This window comes from Sorex araneus, chromosome 9 (genome assembly GCF_027595985.1).
Source record: "Sorex araneus isolate mSorAra2 chromosome 9, mSorAra2.pri, whole genome shotgun sequence".
Taxonomy (NCBI): Eukaryota; Metazoa; Chordata; class Mammalia; order Eulipotyphla; family Soricidae; genus Sorex; species Sorex araneus.
In genome coordinates, this window is record NC_073310.1 from 19,936,621 (window position 1) to 19,958,271 (window position 21,651).

Here is a 21,651-nt window from a genome sequence, read left to right on the forward strand (position 1 = left end):
ATGTGGAAAATTACAATGCTTTCAGGCTTAAGTCTCAGTTATACAATGCTGAAACAACCATCCCTTCACCAGTGCCCATATTCCACCTCCAAAAAAACCTCCAATCTACCTCCCATCCCTCCCACCAAGCCCCCACCCCCTGCCTGTGTAACTGATAAATTTCACTTTACTTTCGCTTTACTTTGATTACATTCAATACTTCAACAAAAAACTCACTATTATTGTTAGGAGTTCCTCACTAGAGTCAGACCTGCTGTGAAGAAACATGGGGTTTTGGATTTTTGTATTTTAGCAGCTAAGTCCAGGGAAATTTCTTCCAGAAATTGGATCATTGCAAGCTTGTATCTCTCATTAGTGGTCCTCATAATATGGCGGTCGCCACACCCTTCTCCCTCCACCGCCTCCCCCCGCCACCACCGCAAGAAAAAAGCAAGAGAGAAAAACCTTTCCCCTCCTGGGCAGGCATGGGGCCTCAGCTTGTTCTCAGTCTGGAGACATTCTGCAAGGAGCTGCCGGTAGCAAAAGTTGTTTAGCTGGACTCTGGAGTCATGCTCATGCAACTGCGGTGAGGCCATACATGTGCGGCCCCCGCGATCACATCTCGGCTGTCATAGTCAATTTTTATAGTCAGGAAGTATAAAATGCAAAGTGAGATTAAGTTCAGTGCAGAGAATCTTGGTTATGATCAGGGAAACTGAGGGATGTGAGTTGGGCAGAGTGGAGCTCTGGACAGCACTGGCCCAGGTGAGAAATTTCTTCTGTGTCCACCAGGGGGCGGTGCTCTGTGGTCTTGACTCTCTTGCCCAGCAGATGTCACCCTGCCCTGCTGGGGAGAAATCCTTTCCTCTGTTCTAGTGTCTCTTTACTCAGCCTGAGTCTAGGCCAATTTTAAGGAGGGGCTTGCAAGGCTTCCTGAGAGGGGAAGGTTTGCATGAAAACCTCCCACCCTGTGGATTAGGAGGCCCTATAAAGGTCTCCAGGACAGAGTGTGACTGCCAAGTCCTGGACACAGAGTGTGGCAGTGTCTTCAGCATGGCCCGGACTCTGCTGCTCCTCACCTTCCTGGCCTCCTGCACAGGTAGTGCCTGCTGGGGATTTGCAGGGGTGGCAATAGGATGATGACCTCTCCCTCCTCCCTGCGAACTGTATCTTTCTGTCTCATTGATCTCCCTCTTCTTTCCTTTCAGGGACTTGGGCCCAGTTTGTGCTGAGTCAGATCCCCTCTGTGTCGAGGTCTCCAGGGGAGAAGGTCACCATCTCCTGTACCCGCAGCAGTGGAGACATCGGGTCTAAATGGGTGCACTGGTACCAGCAGCGCCCTGGGAGTGCCCCCACAAATGTGATCTATAAAGACAATCAAAGACCCTCTGGGGTCCCTGATAGGTTTTCTGGGTCCATTGACAGTGCCTCTAATGCTGCCCACCTGACCATCACTGGTGTGCAGCCTGAGGACGAGGCGGACTATTATTGTCAGTCGTCTGATAGCAGCTATAGTTACCCAGTGCTCCAGACCTATGGGGAAGTGAGACAAAAACTGCCCTATATTCCCCTTCTCATCAACTCAGCTCTGTCAGGTGGCTGCTCTTCCTTCTTCTGCTTGTACTCTCAACTTTCAATCGTCTGTGCACTGTTCTCTCTGTTTTATTTTCAATATACCTAACTCTTGATTGGGATATCAGCCAGTTGTAGAATGCATGCCTTCCATGGCAAGGTCCTGTGCTTTATCCCTGGAAAATAGTAAAACAAACAGGCAAACAGAAACAAAACAAAACAGCAGAACTACACACTTCTACCTTGTTATCTTAAATAATGTCTCTTATCCTTTCCAACAACCATTGTAGCATCATCTAAGTAATTCAGAGAATTTCTTCTTTATGTAAATATGATTCCGTGAGCAGAAGGCAAAGGAAGCATTTCAGCTAAATGTAGGTAATCTATAGGAATGAGTTAGCTATCAAAGGATTTATGTTTCTCTAAGAGGTCTCCAATGGTTTGATTCCACTGTACAAAATAAGCATGTGCAACTATATGAATTTAGATACTTTTTGCCTGGCAAATTTAAAATAATATGACATACAACTGACTGTGAGAATATATTTATAAATAATACTCCACACAAAGAACTAACAATCAAAATCTTTAAAGTACTCACCAACCAGTGAACAAAAACCAGTCAATAACCCCATTATAAAATGGAGAGAAGAGATAGACACACCCACAAAGAGACATAGAGATCACCAATAATAATGTAAAAATATTCCTTAGTTAGAGAATCACAAATAAAAATGATAATGATCCCACCGCTGCCGAGATGTGACCCCGGGGGCTGCACGCGTGTGTGGCTCCTCCGCAGCTGCACCCGCATGAATCCAGACCCCGCTGAACCAACTACAACATGGACTGCTCCTAGCAGATTATTTCCTGCCAGAGAACTAAGCTTCGACCCCATGCCCGCCAGGGAGGGGAAAGGTATTTCTCTCTCTTGCCTGTCCCTTCTCAGGGATGAAGGGCGTGGGCCCGCCATATTATGACGACCACAGATGGGGTTTACAAGCTTGTAATGATCGAATATCTGGAAGAAATCTCCCTGGACTTAGTTGTCAAAGTACAGAAATACAAAACCGCGCAGCCGCAGGACCTCATTTCTCTTCACAATCGGTCTGACTCTAGTGGGGTGCTCCTAATAATAATGGTGAGGTTTGTGTTGAAATATTGAATGTAACCAAAGTAAATAGAAAGTAAAGTGAAATTTATCAGTTACAAGGCGGGGGGGTGCGGGGGTGGGCGGGATGGGAGGTGTACTGTGGTTTTTTGCTTTTTTTTTTTGTCTTCGGTGGTGGGATATGGGCACTGGTGAAAGGGATGGTTTTTTCAGCATTGTCTGACTACAACTTAAGCCTGAAAGCATTGTAATTTTCCACATGGTGGTTCAATAAAATAAAATTTAAAAAAATGAAAATGATGTGTTACCTCACAGCTGCGAGCATATTATATGTATATTTACAGGCATATGTATGTATGTCTGGAAATAACAGCTGTTGGCATGATGTGGTACAAAAGAATCCTCACTCATGAATTTAGGAATGTCAGCTGTGTCCACTTTCTATGGAAAACTTATGGGATTTTCTCTTATAATTTTGAGATTTATCAAACAAGTAATATTAGCTGCCAGTTAGTCAACTGGTTGCTAGTATCTACGCCGCACCCACAAAAAATCTCTATCTCCAAGACACGAAAACATCCATTTGTAAGGATATATGAGCAGAACTCCTATTATTCACTGCAGCACTTTGTACAATAGCTAGGATATGGAATTAACTCAGATGTTCAACGATAAATGAATAAATAATAAAGTTGTGGTATAGAAACAGAGTGGCATTCTTTGCAGTTTGAATGAATGATGAACTCATGCATTTTCCTGAAACACAGATGGAGGTGGATGATATCATATTAAGTTAATTAAATCAGAAGAAGGAGGTACTATGCCAAAAAGTCTCACTTATCTTTGGTATATAGAAGAACATGATACAGAGAGCAAATTATGAAGTTGAGCAAAACCTTGGTCCTAGATTATAGTAATGAAAAAGTCAAAGAAGGAGATAAATGGAGCGGTTGAAAACTAGGGAAGGGAACAGAGGTGGGGGCAGGGGCAGTTTTTTGGAAAAATTGATTATATACAGGTATTGTATATGTATACATGTAAGACCCGGGGAACAATGTTGTAACCATGGGGCCCAATGTGCAATAATGAATCTTAAAAATGTGCTTGTTAAGGAGGCAGGCTGGGTTTGGGGAAGGGAAACTGGGAACATTGGTGGAGGGAATTTGACACAGGTGGTGGAATTGGTGTAGGTACGCTGGGTACTGAAGGACCCGAAAAAGGTTTGTTACAAAAGTACAAAGGAAAATGCCACATGGTCAAGCAGGCTGCTAAACTGAAGGGACAGTTGCCCTCTTATGTTCACGCACCCTGTTCTCAAGTTATAGCATAGACTCAGTGGAAATATATGCCTATTGCTAGAACACAGAGTAAGGGGATGAAGACACTGTAGAGTGGAGAAAGATTCTTTATTTATTTATATTTTTGCTTCATGGGTGACACCTGGCAATGTACAAGGGCTCTGCAGTAAGGAATCACCTCTGGCTGTGCTCAGAGGACCATATGGGATGATGGGAATTGAATCAGGGTCGTCCTTGTGCAAGGCAAATGCCCTATCCACTGTGCTATTGCTCCAGCCCCAGGGAGAAAGTATAAGACTGCTGGGAATAATTTCTCATTACAGAGCCAATAATAAGCTTTGAGGACAGCCCGGTGTGGTACAACCTCCCTCTCCTTAAATCTTAGATTAGAAGCTATGGCACATGTATAACATTCCACAAATACACATGCTTATATATGCATATATGGAACGCTGTTATTAAAGCTGATGTAATTTTGCTTTGGGGATAACTTGCATTGATTCTGCTAAATGAGATAAAGAAGTGTAAAATAATCATTATACAGTTTCATTGGTATTTGGAGCCTGAATTACTGAAGAAAGTAAAGTAGGAAAATAGCTAGACAAATATATCAAAATTAAGTCGTAGATGCAGAGAAAACTATGTTGGTTAGCAGAAAGAAGAAAAGTGGAATATTCAAAGAGCTTTTTGTATGTGGGAGAGATGAGAATTATACTCACAAAGAGGGGTCTCAGATGCACCATGAGAATATAAAACCAATGACAAATGAATAAAAATTATAATTTGAAGAGCACACTCCAAACCCCAAAGAAGCCACTGTTGGAAGCTGGGCTCTGTGCTCACTGAGGAGATGCATCCGCTGGGACCTCCTGTGTCTGACAAACTCCCCTGAGCAGAGTCAGAGTGTGCTCCCAGCAGGTGCTTCCTCCCTGGGCCTTCCCTAAGAGTGAAGCAAATCTCTGTCCTCCTGAGTCTGGGTGTGAGCTGAGCTCTAGCACCAGGGCTCAGGGAGGATGTGGGAAGTCGCTGGGTAGAAATTCATTTGCCTGGTGAGCTTGTGATTGGGAAGAGAGGAGAGAAGAAAGGTCAGCTGGGTCAGACCAGCCCTGACTGATCAGGGATCAGGGCCTCTGTGCATCATGGCCTGGACCCATGTTCTGGCTTCTCTCTCATTCACTGCATGGATGGATCAGGTTTTGGGGTGATAGAGAAGACCCTCCAGAATGAATTATCCCAAAACTTGGTCTTGAGCAATAACGTTGGACTCTCCCCCATCACCTGCCAATTTACAGGTTTTCTCTCCCAGTCTGTGCTTGCTTAGCCACCCACCCACCCTCTGTTCCTCTCAGTACCATTAGGGGCATCAGGCTATTCTGCACCCTGAGCAGAGGCTTCTCTGTTGGTGGCAGCTGCATGTGTTGGTACCAACAGAAACCAGAGACCCTTCTCTGGTATCTCCTACACAACCACAGATACCCCAACAAGCACTACAGTCCAGGTTGTCCCAGTTGCTTCTTGGATTCAATGATGCTTTGACCAATGCAGGGTTTCTGCTCATCGATGAATGCAGCCTAAGGATAAGGCTGAGTATGCTTATGGGCGGACACAATTTGGTCTATCATGGGGACATGGGAAGATGAGGAAAAATAGGAAAATCTTGTCCCTCTCAGTTTGTTGTCTGAAAATGCAATGTTTAAAAAACTGCTACATTTACATCTAAATTCCCAGAAAAAGCCAGTGTTGAAGAATTGTGGTGATAAAAGAATTATCATGTACTCCTGGTGGGAATGTCATCTAGTTCAGTCTCTATGGAGATATTTCAAAGAATAGGAATAGAACTACCATATGATCTGATGATACCTCTTCTTGGCATCTATCTGCAAAACACAGAGACATTTATCCCAAAGGATATATGCACACCAGTGTTTATTGTTACTCTCAGTGAAATAGTCAGTGTGTGAAAACATCTCAAATTCCCTATTTTGCGGGAATGGATTAAGAAAATTGTAGTATACATACAAAATGGACTACTATGCAGTTCTAACAAAGGTCAAAATCATACAATTTTCAGCCTGCAAAACATAGATGGAACTAGAGGATATCATGCTGAGTGAAGTCAAATGGAAGAAGGTAGACACATAATGCTCTCTGTCTCATCTGTCTAAATTAAAGATACTCAACAAATTAGAAGTAAAAGTTTGAAGGCAATATAATGGAAGAACGATTGAGTTGGTGGCAATGGCATGGGGTTGAAGGGGATGGATGATATTGTTCCTGGTGTAGTGAGAGAATGATTTTAGTAATGAATATGGTATTGGGATTATGCATATGTGAAACTATTATTAACAGCATTGTAAAACAGAGTTTCTCAGTCAAAATAAATACAGTTGTCTAATTCTAAATGTTTTGGTCAAGACATAGTTTTCATTTTTTGTGATAATTGACACACTCAAAAGTTAGTATTATGACAAAGAATGAGCCTCCCAGTTACTGCAAAAAGACAACTACAATAAAAGGGAAGGGGTAAACAGGCTTACAATGGAAACACATTGTGGCTCTTCAGTGAGTCTAAATCGTCCTGAGATATCAGGTACCAAGAGATGGACTCGGACTTGGCCTACTGTGTTCCCTGGACAGCTGCTGACTCTTTTGTGTCAAGTGTCCCTGCTTGACCTAAAAGTCAAGTAACTTGTGAGAAGGAGTTCATTCCAGGAGAGGGCACCACTCCAGGAGACAATCTGAAATCTATTCATTGGACCAGCCACCCCCAGTTCTCATTAGGTTCAGGGGACTGTTGAGGAGGTACCATGAAGCTGAGTGCCTTCATCAAGCTGATACCTTTTCCCTCAGAATGTTTTAGGCATAACACTTCACATGGCACTCAGATTTTGATCTTTATAGCTCATACCCTATGAGCATATTAAAACTGAATACGGTTGTTCTGGAACTTCAGAACCTGCTGTTAAGATTCAGTTTAGGAGAAGCTTAATCTGAGGACAGCTGACAGTTGTGATGGTGCTGGCACATTGGATGGTCTCTGTGGATGATCTACATCTGATTCAGTAGGTGGCGCTGTGGGCTTGTCCCTGAGCCTGCTGGGGGAACTCAGCTCTGAAACTGTCACCAGGGTCTCTGCACTCCCTGAGGATTAGAAACTGTGATCTCTAGAACCCTGGAGGCTGCCCCAGCTCCCCCTCCAACTCAGCTTTCACCAAATGTAGGCCCAGGGACAGAGGGGAAGGGGTGATTTGCATAAAGGGCTCCTTTCTGCTCTCCCACCTGGGGAAGATTAGAGGGACTTTGTGCTGTTGTCTCCCTTGTGAGCTCCAGATCAGAGTCCAGGCTGTCTCTGCAATGGCCTGGCCTCCTGTCCTGCTCCTCTTCCTGCTAGCTCAGTACCCAGGTGACTGACAGTGTGAACTTGAGGAAGTGATTATGTAGGAGACCATGATCAGGGTTGACTGGCTGTGGTGATGGGAAAATGCTTTGTTTTGAGAACAGGCTGTGACTAGTAACTATCTCACCTCTGTGTGTCCATTGCTCCATTCCAGGCTCCTGGGCACAGACTGGACTGAGGCAGGAAGTGTCAGTGTCACGGTCTGTGGGACAGACAGTCACCGTCTCCTGCACTGGAAACAGCATCAATGTCGATTACTATGGTGCAGACTGGTACCAGCAGTTTCCTGATGCTACCCCCAAAGCTGTGATGTTTTGAAATTCTAGATCTACAGGGATCCCAGACAGGTTCACAGGTTCTCAATCTGGAAACGAGGCCTCTCTGACCATCTCTGGCATGCCGCCTGTGGATGAGGCTGATTGTTCTTGTGCTTCATGGAACAACAGTATCAATAGTGTCACAGTGCTTCAGATACAAGGGATAATGAGACAAACGCCCAGCCCTGGTCTAAGTGATCCCTCTGTGTCAGCCTGTGCCAAACAGGAAACAGAGCTGGGAGACCCCACTGTCTGAGTGTGACTCTGAGCACAGACCCACTGAACAGGACCAATGATGGCTCCTCCTTCTAAGACTGGGTGTATTCAATAAGTATGCTGAGATGTAACCTACTATATTTCATGTATTAAAACACTTGCAGTGACCAATTCAATTGTACATTATGAATGGACAGTCTTGCATAATCAACACCAAAATCTAATTTTATAACATTTCCATCATTCTGGAAAGAAAGTTCAAACCCATCAGTGATTCTTCTCATCTTACCCCAAATTACTCACTGCAAGCAATCACTATTCCATGTTGAAACCTCATGCATTTTTCTGCTCTGGATATTTAACATGGATAGGATCCATAAAATTGTAGTACTTTGTACCTTCTTTATTTTATTTTGTTTAAATGTTTATTACATAGTATCTCTAGGTCCATGCATGACATTTGACAATAATTTATTCTGCTACTGAATTTTGCTACTGAACACTGGTTTACAACCTGCAAAAGTTTTAGGGGTGTGAATTCACTCCTCCTTTCAGTATAGACTGTATCTATGGATAGTTTTGTCTATGTTTTCCTCCATGCACCTTATGGATTAAGGTATCTGACACATTTCTAATGAGACTAAAATTTGACCATGGGCAGCTGGGGGAGCTGTGGACCTTCAATACAGTTTTCAGGGAGCAGTACTCCTTGTGAACATTCCTCCAGTCCCACCCAACAACCTGGGCTCTGTCTGGTGCTATTTTGTTGATAGGGAACACAGCAGCTGTGTTGTCTCTGCCTGTGCTGTCTCTCCTGCCCAGGTCACTGTTACGTTTCAGCAGCTTTTCCTCCTCAGTCAGTCCCATTATAAATCTGAGACTCAACATCTACCCCCTCTGTCCAAGAGTACCTTGGACTTCCCCTGAGAGGGACTGAACATTATGATCACTCACATGAGGTATTCAAAGTATATCAGGTACATCAATTATATAACTTAGTAATGACACAACAAACACTAAAGGCATCAGAAACTGAGAAATGTTCTTTAACAATAAGCATATCATCATTAAGGGATGGGGTTATAGTATAAGATTTGTGGGGAGACATGGAGATGTAATGGAGGGAAGGAAACTGAGACCCTTCCAGAAGTGCAATGTTGGAATGAGCTTTTGTCTGACACCTTCCCATTATCTATATTGTAAATAAAAATGCCTAAAATAATTTTAGAAATGTTAAATATACACAAAATTGGAAGGAAAGAAAGACAGAAAGAAAAAGAAAAACAAGTGCAGATCTCAGCTGGTCCTCAGGTGAAGCAGAGATTTCCAATATGGATTGAAATTTTCATGAACAGCGCCTCTTTGATGGCCCTGATGGAGATAAGAGATACCTGTGTCAGCCCAGCCTCAGCCCAGGGTCTCTGAGGGCCTGTGTGCAGCATGGCCTGGATTCCTGCCCTCCTGGTGCTCCTCAGTGACTGTACAGGTAGGGATGGTTCGCAGAGAACCAGAGTATGCTCACAGCCAGTGTCCAACTCTCTGGCTCTGAGTCTCAATATGCACAACCCAGGTCCCTGTCTAGCACCCTCCTGTGTCTGTGCTTTCAGGTTCCCTCTCCCAGCTGGTGCTGACTCAGCTGCCCTCCCTCTCTGCACCTCCTGGGACAACTGTCAGTGTCTCATGTACAGTGTCTCTTGGCTTCAGTGTTGTTGACTGCCGGATCATCTGACACCAGTCAAAGCAGGAAGCACTTGTTAGTATCTGCTGAACTACCACTTACTCAGACAGGGGCCAGGCTCTGAGGTCCCCAGCTGGCTCTCGGGATCCTAAGATTTTGTGGCTAATGCCAGGATAATGCTAATCTCTGGGCTGCTGCCTAAGGATGAGGCTGACTATTTATTTATAAAATAATAATTATTTATACAACACCCAAAAGGAGGGAGAACAAAGGCAGAGGCAGGGTGGGGTGTGGGGGATATGGTGGGGGTGGTGGGAGGGATATTGGGAACACTGGTGGAGGAGAATGGGCACTGGTGGAGGGATGGGTAAACCATCACTGTATGACTGAAATGTAAACACAAAAGTTCATAAGTTTGTAACTGTACCTCATGCTGATTCATGGTGATAAAAATAATTATTTTTATAACAAACATATAAATGTTAAATAGACCCAAAATAGGAAAAAAGAAAGACTATTACTGTTACTTTGCTCTATGTTATGATAAGTCAGATTCTTTCACAGTGTTGCAGACAAATGGGCAATCAAGACAAAAACAGGCCCATTGCTCTGCTCTGCATTCTGAGGTCCTCTGGGAGGTTCCTCCCCTCTTCCAATACTGTTGTGCTTACACAGTTGCTCAAGCTGAGCCTCCCAGACACCTTCTGCCTGACCTTTCTGGTCATCAAAAACTTTCTCAAACACCTCTCATTGATGGCTCCAGATGTGCACTAAGATAAAAATTGCATCTGTGTAAGTAGGTTATGATATTGTCTAATTTGTATGGTGTGGATAAATCAAATGACTTCCTGATATGAAACCATGTGGCCTGTGTCATTGTCACTGATCAGCCTGTTTTAGACATGCTGGGCATATGCATTTGATTGCCATGTGCTCAGCTCTGAACCTGCCCCTTACCAGGCAGGTGTAAGTACTCAGTGCAATGTCTCCCCATTAATCATCACTGGCTCCTCTGAGGCACCATTACACCCGCAATTAGTCAAACTGGACATTTAGCCTAGAGAAGTCAGAGATAGAACTCAGGGTTACTAGTGCAGTTACAGGAAAGTCAGCCCCTAGATTCATGCTGAACTGATAACCAAGCCAACCGTTAGACCTTTACCTAGTTTCCTTCTAAAAATCTATAATAAATGGTAGCCAATGTAATTCAACAATATTAGAAATTATGCTCCATTTCATTCAGTCTTCATAATGTTTCTTGGTGCATCATAGATTATACATTCGGTGCACATAAACTTTGTTTCTGCTAGTGTGGAAAGTTAGTTGCTCCAGCTTACCTTGGAGTTAAATTCAGTGATGATACCACTACCTTTCCTTCAATTCAGCTCATTCACCTTATGATATTCCAGAGAATAACTCACATTGTCATGGTCAATTTTTATAGTCAGGAAGTATAAAATGCAAAGTGAGATTAAGTGCAGTGCAGAGAATCTTGGTTATGATCTGGAAACTGAGGGCTGTGATTGGGCAGAGTGGAGCTCAGGACAGCATTGGCCCAGGGGAGAAATTTCTCCTGTGTCCACCAGGGGGCGGTGCTCTGTGGTCTTGAATCTCTTGCCCAGCAGATGTCACCCTGTCCTGCTGGAGAGAAATCCTTCCCCCTGCTCTAGTCTCTCTTTACTCACTTTGAGCTTAGGGGAATTTTAAGGAGGGGCTTGCAAGGCTTCCTGAGAGGGGAAGGTTTGCATGAAAACCTCCCACCCTGTGGATTAGGAGGCCCTATAAAGGTCTCCTAGACAGAGTGTGACTGCCAAGTCCTGGACATAAAGTGTGGGGGTGTCTTCAGCATGGCCCGGACTCTGCTGCTCCTCACCTTCCTGGCCTCCTGCACAGGTAGTGCCTGCTGGGGATTTGCAGGGGTGGCAATAGGATGATGACCTCTCCCTCCTCCCTGGGAACTGTATCTTTCTGTCTCATTGATCTCCCTCTTCTTTCCTTTCAGGGACTTGGGCCCAGTTTGTGCTGACTCAGATCCCCTCTGTGTCGGGGTCTCCAGGGGAGAAGGTCACCATCTCCTGTACCCGCAGCAGTGGAGATATCAGTTCCTACTATGTGCACTGGTACCAGCAGCGCCCTGGGAGTGCCCCCACAAACGTGATCTATAATGACAATAAAAGGCCCTCTGGGGTCCCTGATAGGTTTTCTGGGTCCATTGAGAGTGCCTCTAATGCTGCCCACCTGACCATCGCTGGTGTGCAGCCTGAGGACGAGGCGGACTATTACTGTCAGTCCGATGATAGTAGCGGCTATAGTCACCCAGTGCTCCAGACCTATGGGGAAGTGAGACTAAAACTGCCCTAAATTCCCCTTCTCATCAACTCAGCTCTGTCAGGTGACTGCTCTCCAGTCTTCTGCTTGTATTCTCAAGTTTCAATCATCTGTGCACTGTTCTCTCTGTTTTATTTTCAATATACCTAACTCTTGATTGGGATTTCAGTCAGTTGTAGAATGCATGCCTTCCATGGCAAGGTCCTGTGTTTTATTTCTGCAAAATAGTAAAACAAACAGGTAAACAGAAACAAAACAAAACAGCAGAACTACACCCTTCTACTTTGTTATCTTAAATAATGTCTCTTATCCTTTCCAACAACCATTGTAGCATCATCTAAGTAATTCAGAGAATTTCTTCTTTATGTAAAGATGATTCAGTGAGCAGAAGGCAAAGGAAGCATTTCAGCTAAGTGCAGGTAATCTGTAGGAAAGATGCAGCTATCAAAGGATTTATGTTTCTCTAAGAGGTCTCCAATGGACTGATTCCACTGTACAAAATAAGCATGTGCAACTATATGAATTTAGATACTTTTCGCCTGGCAAATTTAAAATAATGTGACATACAACTGACTGTGAGGATATATTTATAAATAATACTCCACACAAAGAACTAACAATCAAAATCTTTAAAGTACTCACCAACTAGTGAACAAAAACCAGTCAATAACCCCATTATAAAATGGAGAGGGGCTGGAGCGATAGCACAGCGGGTAGGACGTTTGCCTTGCACGCGACTAACCCGGGTTCGAATCCCAGCATCCCATATCGTCCCCTGAGCACCGTCAGGGGTGATTCCTGAGTGCATGAGCCAGGAGTGACCCCTGTGCATCGCCAGGTGTGACCCAAAAAGCAAAAAAATAAAAAATTAAAAAAAAAATGGAGAGAAGAGATAGACACACCCACAAAGAAGACATAGAGTTGACCAATAATAATGTAAAAATATTCCTTAGTTAGAGAAACACAAATAAAAATGATAATGATCCCACCGCTGCCGAGATGTGACCCCGGGGGCCGCACGCTTGTGTGGCTCCTCCACAGCTGCACCCGCATGAATCCAGACCCCGCTGAACCAACTACAACATGGACTGCTCCTAGCAGATTATTTCCTGCCAGAGAACTAAGCTGCGACCCCATGCCCGCCCAGGAGGGGAAAGGTATTTCTCTCTCTCGCCTGTCCCTTCCCGGGGGTGAAGGGCATGGGCCCGCCATATTATGACGACCACAGATGGGGTTTACAAGCTTGCAATTACCGAATATCCGGAAGAAATCTCCCTGGACTTAGTTGTCAAAGTACAGAAATACAAAACCGAGCGGCTGCAGGACCTCATTTCTCTTCACAATAGGTCTGACTCTAGTGGGGTGCTCCTAATAATAATGGTGAGGTTTGTGTTGAAATATTGAATGTAACCAAAGTAAATAGAAAGTAAAGTGAAAATTATCAGTTACAAGGCAGGGAGGTGCTAGGGTGGGCGGATGGGAGGTGTACTGTGGTTTGTTTGTTTTTTTTTGTCTTCGGTGGTGGGATATGGGCACTAGTGAAGGGATGGTTTTTTCAGCATTGTATGACTACGACTTAAGCCTGAAAGCATTGTAATTTTCCACATGGTGGTTCAATAAAATAAAATTTAAAAAAATGATAATGATGTGTTACCTCACAGCTGCGAGCATATTATATGTATATTTACAGGCATATGTATATATGTCTGGAAATAACAGCTGTTGGCATGATGTGGTACAAAAGAATCCTCACTCATGAATTTAGGAATGTCAGCTGTGTCCACTTTCTATGGAAAACTTATGGGATTTTCTCTTATAAGTTTGAGATTTATCAAACAAGTAATATTAACTGCCAGTTAGTCAACTGGTTGCTAGTATCTACGCCGCACCCACAAAAAATCTCTATCTCCAAGACACAAAAACATCCATTTGTAAGGATATATGAGCAGAACTCCTATTATTCACTGCAGCACTTTGTACAATAGCTAGGATATGGAATTAACTCAGATGTTCAATGACAAATGAATAAATAATAAAGTTGTGGTATAGATACAGAGTGGCATTCTTTGCAGTTGCAATGAATGATGAACTCATGCATTTTCCTGAAACACAGATGGAGGTGGATGATATCATATTAAGTGAATTAAATCAGAAGAAGGAGGTACTATGCCAAAAAATCTCACTTATCTTTGGTATATAGAAGAACATGATACAGAGAGCAAATTATGAAGTTGAGCAAAACCTTGGCCCTAGATTATAGTAATGAAAAAGTCAAAGAAGGAGAGAAATGGAGCGGTTGAAAAGTAGGGAAGGGAACAGAGGTGGGGGCAGGGGCAGTTTTTTGGGAAAAATTGATTATATACAGGTATTGTGTATGTATACATGTAAGACCTGGGGAACAATGTTGTAACCATGGGGCCCAATGTGCAATAATGAATCTTAAAAATGTGCTTGTTAAGGAGGCAGGCTGGGTTTGGGGAAGGGAAACTGGGAACATTGGTGGAGGGAATTTGACACAGGTGGTGGGATTGGTGTAGGTACGCTGGGTACTGATGGACCCTAAAAAGGTTTGTTACAAACGTACAAATGGGCGAAGAAATGAACAGAAACTTTACCAAGGAAGAAATACGAATGGCCAAAAGGCACATGAAAAAGTGCTCTGCATCACTAATCATCAGAGAGATGCAGATCAAAACAACCATGAGATACCACCTCACACCACAGAGACTAGCACACATCCAAAAGAACAAAAGCAACCGCTGTTGGAGAGGATGTGGGGAGAAAGGGACCCTTCTTCACTGCTGGTGGGAATGCCGACTGGTTCAGCCCTTCTGGAAAACAATTTGGACGATTCTCAAAAAATTAGATATTGAATTCCCATTTGACCCAGCAATACCACTGCTGGGAATATATCCCAGAGAGGCAAAAAAGTACAATCGAAACAACATCTGCACATGTATGTTCATCGCAGCACTGTTTACAATAGCCAGAATCTGGAAAAAACCCGAATGCCCCAGAACGGATGACTGGTTGAGGAAACTTTGGTACATCTATACAATGGAATACTATGCAGCTGTTAGAAAAAAGGAGGTCAAGAATTTTGTAGTTAAGTGGATGGGCATGAAAAGTTTCATGCTGAGTGAAATGAGTCAGAAAGAGAGAGACAGACATAGAAAGATTGCACTCATCTATGGTATATAGAATAACAGAGTGGGAGACTAACACCCAAGAACTGTAGAAATAAGTACCAGGAGGTTGACTCCATGGCTTCGAGGCTGGCCTCACGTTCCGGGGAAAGGTCAACTCAGAGAAGCGATCACCAACTACATTGTAGTCGAAGGCCATGTGGGGGAAGGGAGTTGCGGGCTGAATGAGGGCTAGAGACTGAGCACAGTGGCCAGTCAACACCTTTATTGCAAACCACAACAGCTAATTAGAGAGAGAAAACAGAAGGGAATGCCCTGCCACAGTGGCAGGGTGGGGTGGGGGGGAGATGGGATTGGGGAGGGTGGGAGGGACACTGGGTTTACGGGTGGTGGAGAATGGGCACTGGTGAAGGGATGGGTTCCCGAACTTTGTATGAGGGAAGTATAAGCAAAAAAGTGTATAAATCTGTAACTGTACCCTTACGGTGATTCTCTAATTAAAAATAAATAAATTAAAAAAAAAAAGTACAAAAGAAAATGCCACATGGTCAAGCAGGCTGCTAAACTGAAGGGACAGTTGCCCTCTTATGTTCACAGCACCCTGTTCACAAGTTATAGCATAGACTCAGTGGAAATATATGCCTATTGCTAGAACACAGAGAAAGGGGATGAAGACACTGTATAGTGGAGAAAGTTTATTTATTTAATTATTTTTTTGCTTCATGGGTGAAACCTGGCAATGTACAAGGGCTCTGCACTAAGGAATCACCCCTGGCTGTGCTCAGAGGACCATATGGGATGCTGGGAATTGAATCAGGGTCGTCCTTGTGCAAGGCAAATGCCCTATCCACTGTGTTATTGCTCCAGCCCCAGGGAGAAAGTATAAGACTGCTGGGAATAATTTCTCATTACAGAGCCAATAATAAGCTTTGAGGACAGCCCCGGTGTGGTACAACCTCCCTCTCCTTAAATCTTAGACTTAGAAGCTATGGCACATGTATAACATTCCACAAATACACATGCTTATATATGCATATATGGAACGCTGTATTAAAGCTGATGTAATTTTGCTTTGGGGATAACTTGCATTGATTATGCTAAATGAGATAAAGAAGTGTAAAATAATCATTATACAGTTTCATTGGTATTTGGAGCCTGAAATACTGAAGAAAGTAAAGTAGGAAAATAGCTAGACAAATATATCAAAATTAAGTCGTAGATGCAGAGAAAACTATGTTGGTTAGCAGAAAGAAGAAAAGTGGAATATTCAAAGAGCTTTTTGTATGTGGGAGAAATGAGAATTATACTCACAAAGAGGGGTCTCAGATGCACCATGAGAATATAAAACCAATGACAAATGAATAAAAATTATAATTTGAAGAGCACACTCCAAACCCCAAAGAAGCCACTGTTGGAGGCTGGGCTCTGTGCTCACTGAGGAGATGCATCTGCTGTGACCTCCTGTGTCTGACAGACTCCCCTGAGCAGAGTCAGAGTGTGCTCTCAGCAGGTGCTTCCTCCCTGGGCCTTCCCTAAGAGTGAAGCAAATCTCTGTCCTCCTGAGTCAGGGTGTGAGCTGAGCTCTAGCACCAGGGCTCAGGGAGGACGTGGGAAGTCACTGCGTAGAAATTCATTTGCCTGGTGAGCTTGTGATTGGGAAAAGAGGAGAGAAGAAAGGGAGGCTGGGTCAGACCAGCCCTGACTGATCAGGGATCAGGGCCTCATGCATCATGGCCTGGACCCATGTTCTGGCTTCTCTCTCATTCACTAAACAGATGGATCAGGGGTTGGGGTGATAGAAAAGACCCTCCATCTGAATTATCCCAAAATTCTGATCTTGAAAAATAACGTTGGACTCTTCCCCATCACCTGCCAGTTTACAGGTTTTCTCTCCCAGCCTTTGCTTGCTTAGCCACCCACCCATCCTCTGTTCCTCTCAGTACCATTAGGGGCATCAGGCTATTCTGCACCCTGAGCAGAGGCTTCTCTGTTTGTGGCAGCTCCATGTATTGGTACCAACAGAAACCAGAGACCCTTCTCTGGTATCTCCTACACAACCACAGATACTCCAACAAGCACTACAGTCCAGGTTGTATCAGTTGCTTCTTGGATTCAATGATGCTTTGACCAATGCAGGGCTTCTGCTCATTTATGAATGCAGCCTAAGGATAAGGCCGAGTATGCTTATGGGGTGGACACAATTTGGTCTATCATAGGGACATGGGAAGATGAGGAAAAATAGGAAAATCTTGTCCCACTCAGTTTGTTGTCTGAAAATGCAATGTTTAAAAAACTGCTACATTTATATCTAAATTCTCAGAAAAAGCCAATGTTGAAGAGTTGTGGTGATAAAAGAATTATCATCTACTCCTGGTGGGAATGTCATCTAGTTCAGTCTCTATGGAGATCTATCAAAGAATAGGAATAGAACTACCATATGATTCTATGATACCACTTCTTGGCATCTACCTGCAAAACATAGAGACATTATTCCCAAAGGATATATATGCACACCAGTGTTTATTGTCACTCTCAGTGAAATAGTCAGTGTGTGAGATCATCTCAAATTCCCAATTTTGAGGAATGTATTAAGAAAATTGTAGTATACATACAAAATGGACACCTATGCAGTTCTAACAAAGGTCAAAATCATACAATTTTCAGCCTGCAAAACATAGATGGAATAGTGGATATCCTGTTGAGTGAAGTGAAATGGAAGAAGGTGGACACAGAATGCTCTCTGTCTCATATAAATTAAGATACTCAGCAAATTATAAGTAAAAGTTAGAAGGCAATATAATGGGAGAAAGATTGAGTTGGTGGCAATGGCATGGGGTTGAAGGGGATGGATGATATAGTTCCTGGTGTAGTGAGGGAATGATTTTAGTAATAAATATGGTATTCGGATTATGCACATGTTCAGTCTCTATGGAGACTGTGAAACTATTATTAACTGTGTTCCCTTGACAGCTGCTGACTCTTTTGTTTCAAGTGTCCCTGCTTGACCTAAAAGTCAAGTAACTTGTGAGAAGGAGTTCATTCCAGGAGAGGGCAGCCCTCCAGGAGACAACCTGAAATCTATTCATTGGACCAGCCACCCCCATTCTCATTAGGTTCAGGGGACTGTTGAGGAGGTACCATGAAGCTGAGTGCCTTCATCAAGCTGATACCTTTTCCTTCAGAAAGTTTTAGGCATAACACTTCACATGGCACTCAGATTTTGATCTTTATAGCTCATACCCTATGAGCATAATAAAACTGAATATGGTTGTTCTGGAACATCAGAACCTGCTGTTAAGATTCAGTTTAGGAGAAGCTTAATCTGAGGACAGCTGACAGTTGTGATGGTGCTGGCACATTGTCTGATCTCTGCGGTTGATCTACATCTGATTCAGTAGGTGGTGCTGTGGGCTTGTCCCTGAGCCTGCTGGGGGAACTGAGCTCTGAAACTGTCACCTGGGACTCTGCACTCCCTGGGGATTAGAAACTGTGACTTCAGGCACCCTGGAGGCTGCCCCTGCTCCCCCTCCAACTCAGCTTTCACCAAATGTAGGCCCAGGGGCAGGTGGGGAAGGGGCTGATTTGCATAAAGGGCTCCTTCTGCTCTGCCCTCAGGGGAAGATAAGAGGGACTTTGTGCAGTTGTCTCCCTTGTGATTTCCAGATCAGAGTCCAGGGTGTCTCTGCAATGGCCTGGCCTCCTGTCCTGCTCCTCTTCGTGCTAGCTCAGTACCCAGGTGACTGACAGTGTAAACTTGGGGAAGTGATTATGTAGGAGACCATGACCAGGGTTGACTAGCAGTGATGGTGTAAAATGCTTTCTTTGGTTTGCGAATAGGCTGTGACTAGTAACTGTCTCACCTGTGTCTCCATTGCTCCATTCCAGGGTCCTGGGCGCAGACTGGACTGATGCAGGAGGTATCGGTGTCAGGGTCTGTGGGACAGACAGTCACCCTCACCTGCACTGGAAACAGCAACAATGTTGGTTACTATAATACAGGCTGGTACCAGCAGATTCCTGATGCTGCTCCCAAGCTAGTGATATATGGAAGTACTAGACCCACAGGGATCCCAGATCGGTTCACAGGTTCTCAATCTGGAAACAAGGCCTCTCTAACCATCTCAGGCCTGCAGTCTGAGGATGAGGCTGATTATTACTGTGGTTCATGGGACGAAAGTATCAACGGTGCCACAGTGCTTCAGATTCAAGGGGAAATGAGACAGAAACCCAGCCCTGGTCTAAGTGATCCCCCACAGATCAGCCTGTGTCATACCGGAAACAGAGTTGTGGACACTGCACTGTCTGGGTAGGAGTCTAAGTAAAGACCCACTGAACATGGTCAATGATTGGTCCTGCTACTCGGACTGTGTCTGTTTAATTGCTATGCCATGATGTAACCTGTTACTAATCATGTGTAAACACCCTTTAGTGCTCAGTACAAATTTGTGCTTCATGAATTGACGGTCTTGCATAGTCAACAGCAAAATCTAATTTTATAACATTTTTATCATTCTAGAAAGAAATTTCAAACCCATCAGTGATTATTCTCATGCTACTCCACCCTGCTCACTCCAGAGCAATCACTAGTCCATGTTCAAACCTTATGCTTTTTCTGTTCTGGATATTTGACACACATAGGATCCAAATTACTTGTGGTACTTTGCACATCCTTTATTTTCTTTACATTTTTATTACATAATATTTCTAGGCCCATGCATTATATGGTATGGAGGAGTTTTTTTTTTCAAATTTTCTTTTTAGTGAATCACCCTGAGATACTGTAAGAAAGCTTTCATGTTTGATTTTCAGTCATACAATGATTGAACATACATCCCTCCACCAGTGTATTTTCCACCTTCAATGTCCTCAATATCCCTGTCTCCATTATACCCCTCTCCCTTCCTCTATGGCAGACAATTTCCCCCATACTCTCTCTCTACTTTTGGGCATTATGGTTTACAATAGAGATAATGAGAGGCTATTATGTTTACTTCTTTCACCATACACCCCCCATTCCGAGTGATCCCTCTAACCGTCAATGATTTTGTGATCCCTTCTCCAACCCAGCTGCCTTCTCCCTCATCTCATGAGGCTGGCTTCAAATTGTGGATCAATCTTAAGTTGCCATTATGTCTACTTGTTATGTTAGTCTCTTATTATATTCATTTATTTTCCACAAAACAGTGCAGTCATTCTATGTCTGTCTCTCTCTTTCTGACTCATTTCAGATAGCATGTTATCCTCCATATCAATTCACTTATAAGCAAATTTCATGACTTCATCTTTCTAACAGCTGCATAGTAGTTTATTGTGTATATGTACCTAAGTTTCTTTAACCAGTTTTCTGTTCTCGGGCACTTGGGTTTTTTCCAGATTCTGCCTATTGTGAACAGTGCTGCAATGAACATACAGGTGCAGATGTCATTTCTACTGTGCTCTTCCTCCTCCCCACTTCCTGATATATTTCCAGAAGTGGTATGTCTGGGTCACATGGAAGCTCAAATTCTAGTTTTTGAAGGAATGTTCATATTGTTTTCCAGAAAGGAAAGACCAGTCAGCATTCCCACCAACAATGAAACAGTGTCCCTATCTCCCCATATCTGTGCCAACACTGATTTTTCTTGTTCTTTTTGATGTGTGCCAGTCTCTTTGGTGAGAGATGATATCTCATTGTTCTTTTGATTTTCATCTCCCTGATGATTAGCGATGTTGAGCATTTTTTTCAAAGGCCTTTTGATCATTTGCATTTATTTTTTGAGGAAGTCTCTGTTTATTTCTTCTCCCCATTTTTTGATGGGGTTGGAAGTGCTTCTCTTGTAAAGTTCTCCCAGTGTCTTGTATATCCTGGATATCAACTCCTTAACTGATGGGTATTGGGTAATTACCCTTTCCCATTCTGTGGGCTCTCTCTGTATTCTGGTCACTGTTTCTTTTGAGGTGCAGAAGCTTCTAATTTAATGTAGTCCCATTTGTTTATGTTGTTTCTACTTGCTTGGTCAGTGCTTTTTCATCCTTGAAGATGCCTTTCAATTCAATGTCATGGTGGGTTCTGCCTACATTTTCCTCCATGTACCTTATGGATTCAGGTCTGATATTGAGGTCTTTAATCCACTTTGATCTGACTTTTGTGCTTGGTGTTAGACAGAGGTGAGAGTTCATTTCTTTGCAGGTATCGGTTCAGCTTTCACAGTACCACTTGTTGAAGAAAGTTTTCTTGTTCTACTTCACTTTTCTTGCTTCTTTTTCAAAGATTAAGTGATCATATACTTGAGTGTCTGTGACAGAGTATTCAACTCTGTTCCATTGATCTGTGGTTTGCTGTAAGTCCAATACCCCACTGTCTTAATTACTACTGCATTTAATACAGTTTGGTGTTGGGGAAGGTGAAGCCACCCAACTTCTTTTCCCCAAGGATTGCTTTAGCTATTGGTGTGGGTTTAATGTTCCATGTGAATTTTATACATATTTTGTCTATTTCTTTGAAGATCATGATGTGTGTCCTTATAAGGACCATAGGAAATCTGTATAATGCTTTGGAGAGTACTGCTATTTTGATAATGTTAATCCTCCCAATGCATGAGCAGGGGATGTGTTTCCATTTCCTAGAGT

General features: G+C 43.3%; 2 gene segments (V, D, J or C); both read left to right on the forward strand.

The window, feature by feature from the left end:
* Positions 1 to 1,015: 1,015 nt before the first annotated feature.
* Positions 1,016 to 7,675, forward strand: LOC101557187 (immunoglobulin lambda variable 6-57-like). The segment is given in 4 exon segments: positions 1,016 to 1,078; positions 1,188 to 1,522; positions 5,433 to 5,547; positions 7,512 to 7,675. Coding segments are annotated over 4 exon segments (660 nt in total).
* A 3,727-nt stretch (positions 7,676 to 11,402) lies between these two features.
* On the forward strand, positions 11,403 to 11,929 carry LOC129407039 (immunoglobulin lambda variable 6-57-like). The segment is given in 2 exon segments: positions 11,403 to 11,461; positions 11,571 to 11,929. Coding segments are annotated over 2 exon segments (405 nt in total).
* Positions 11,930 to 21,651: the final 9,722 nt, after the last annotated feature.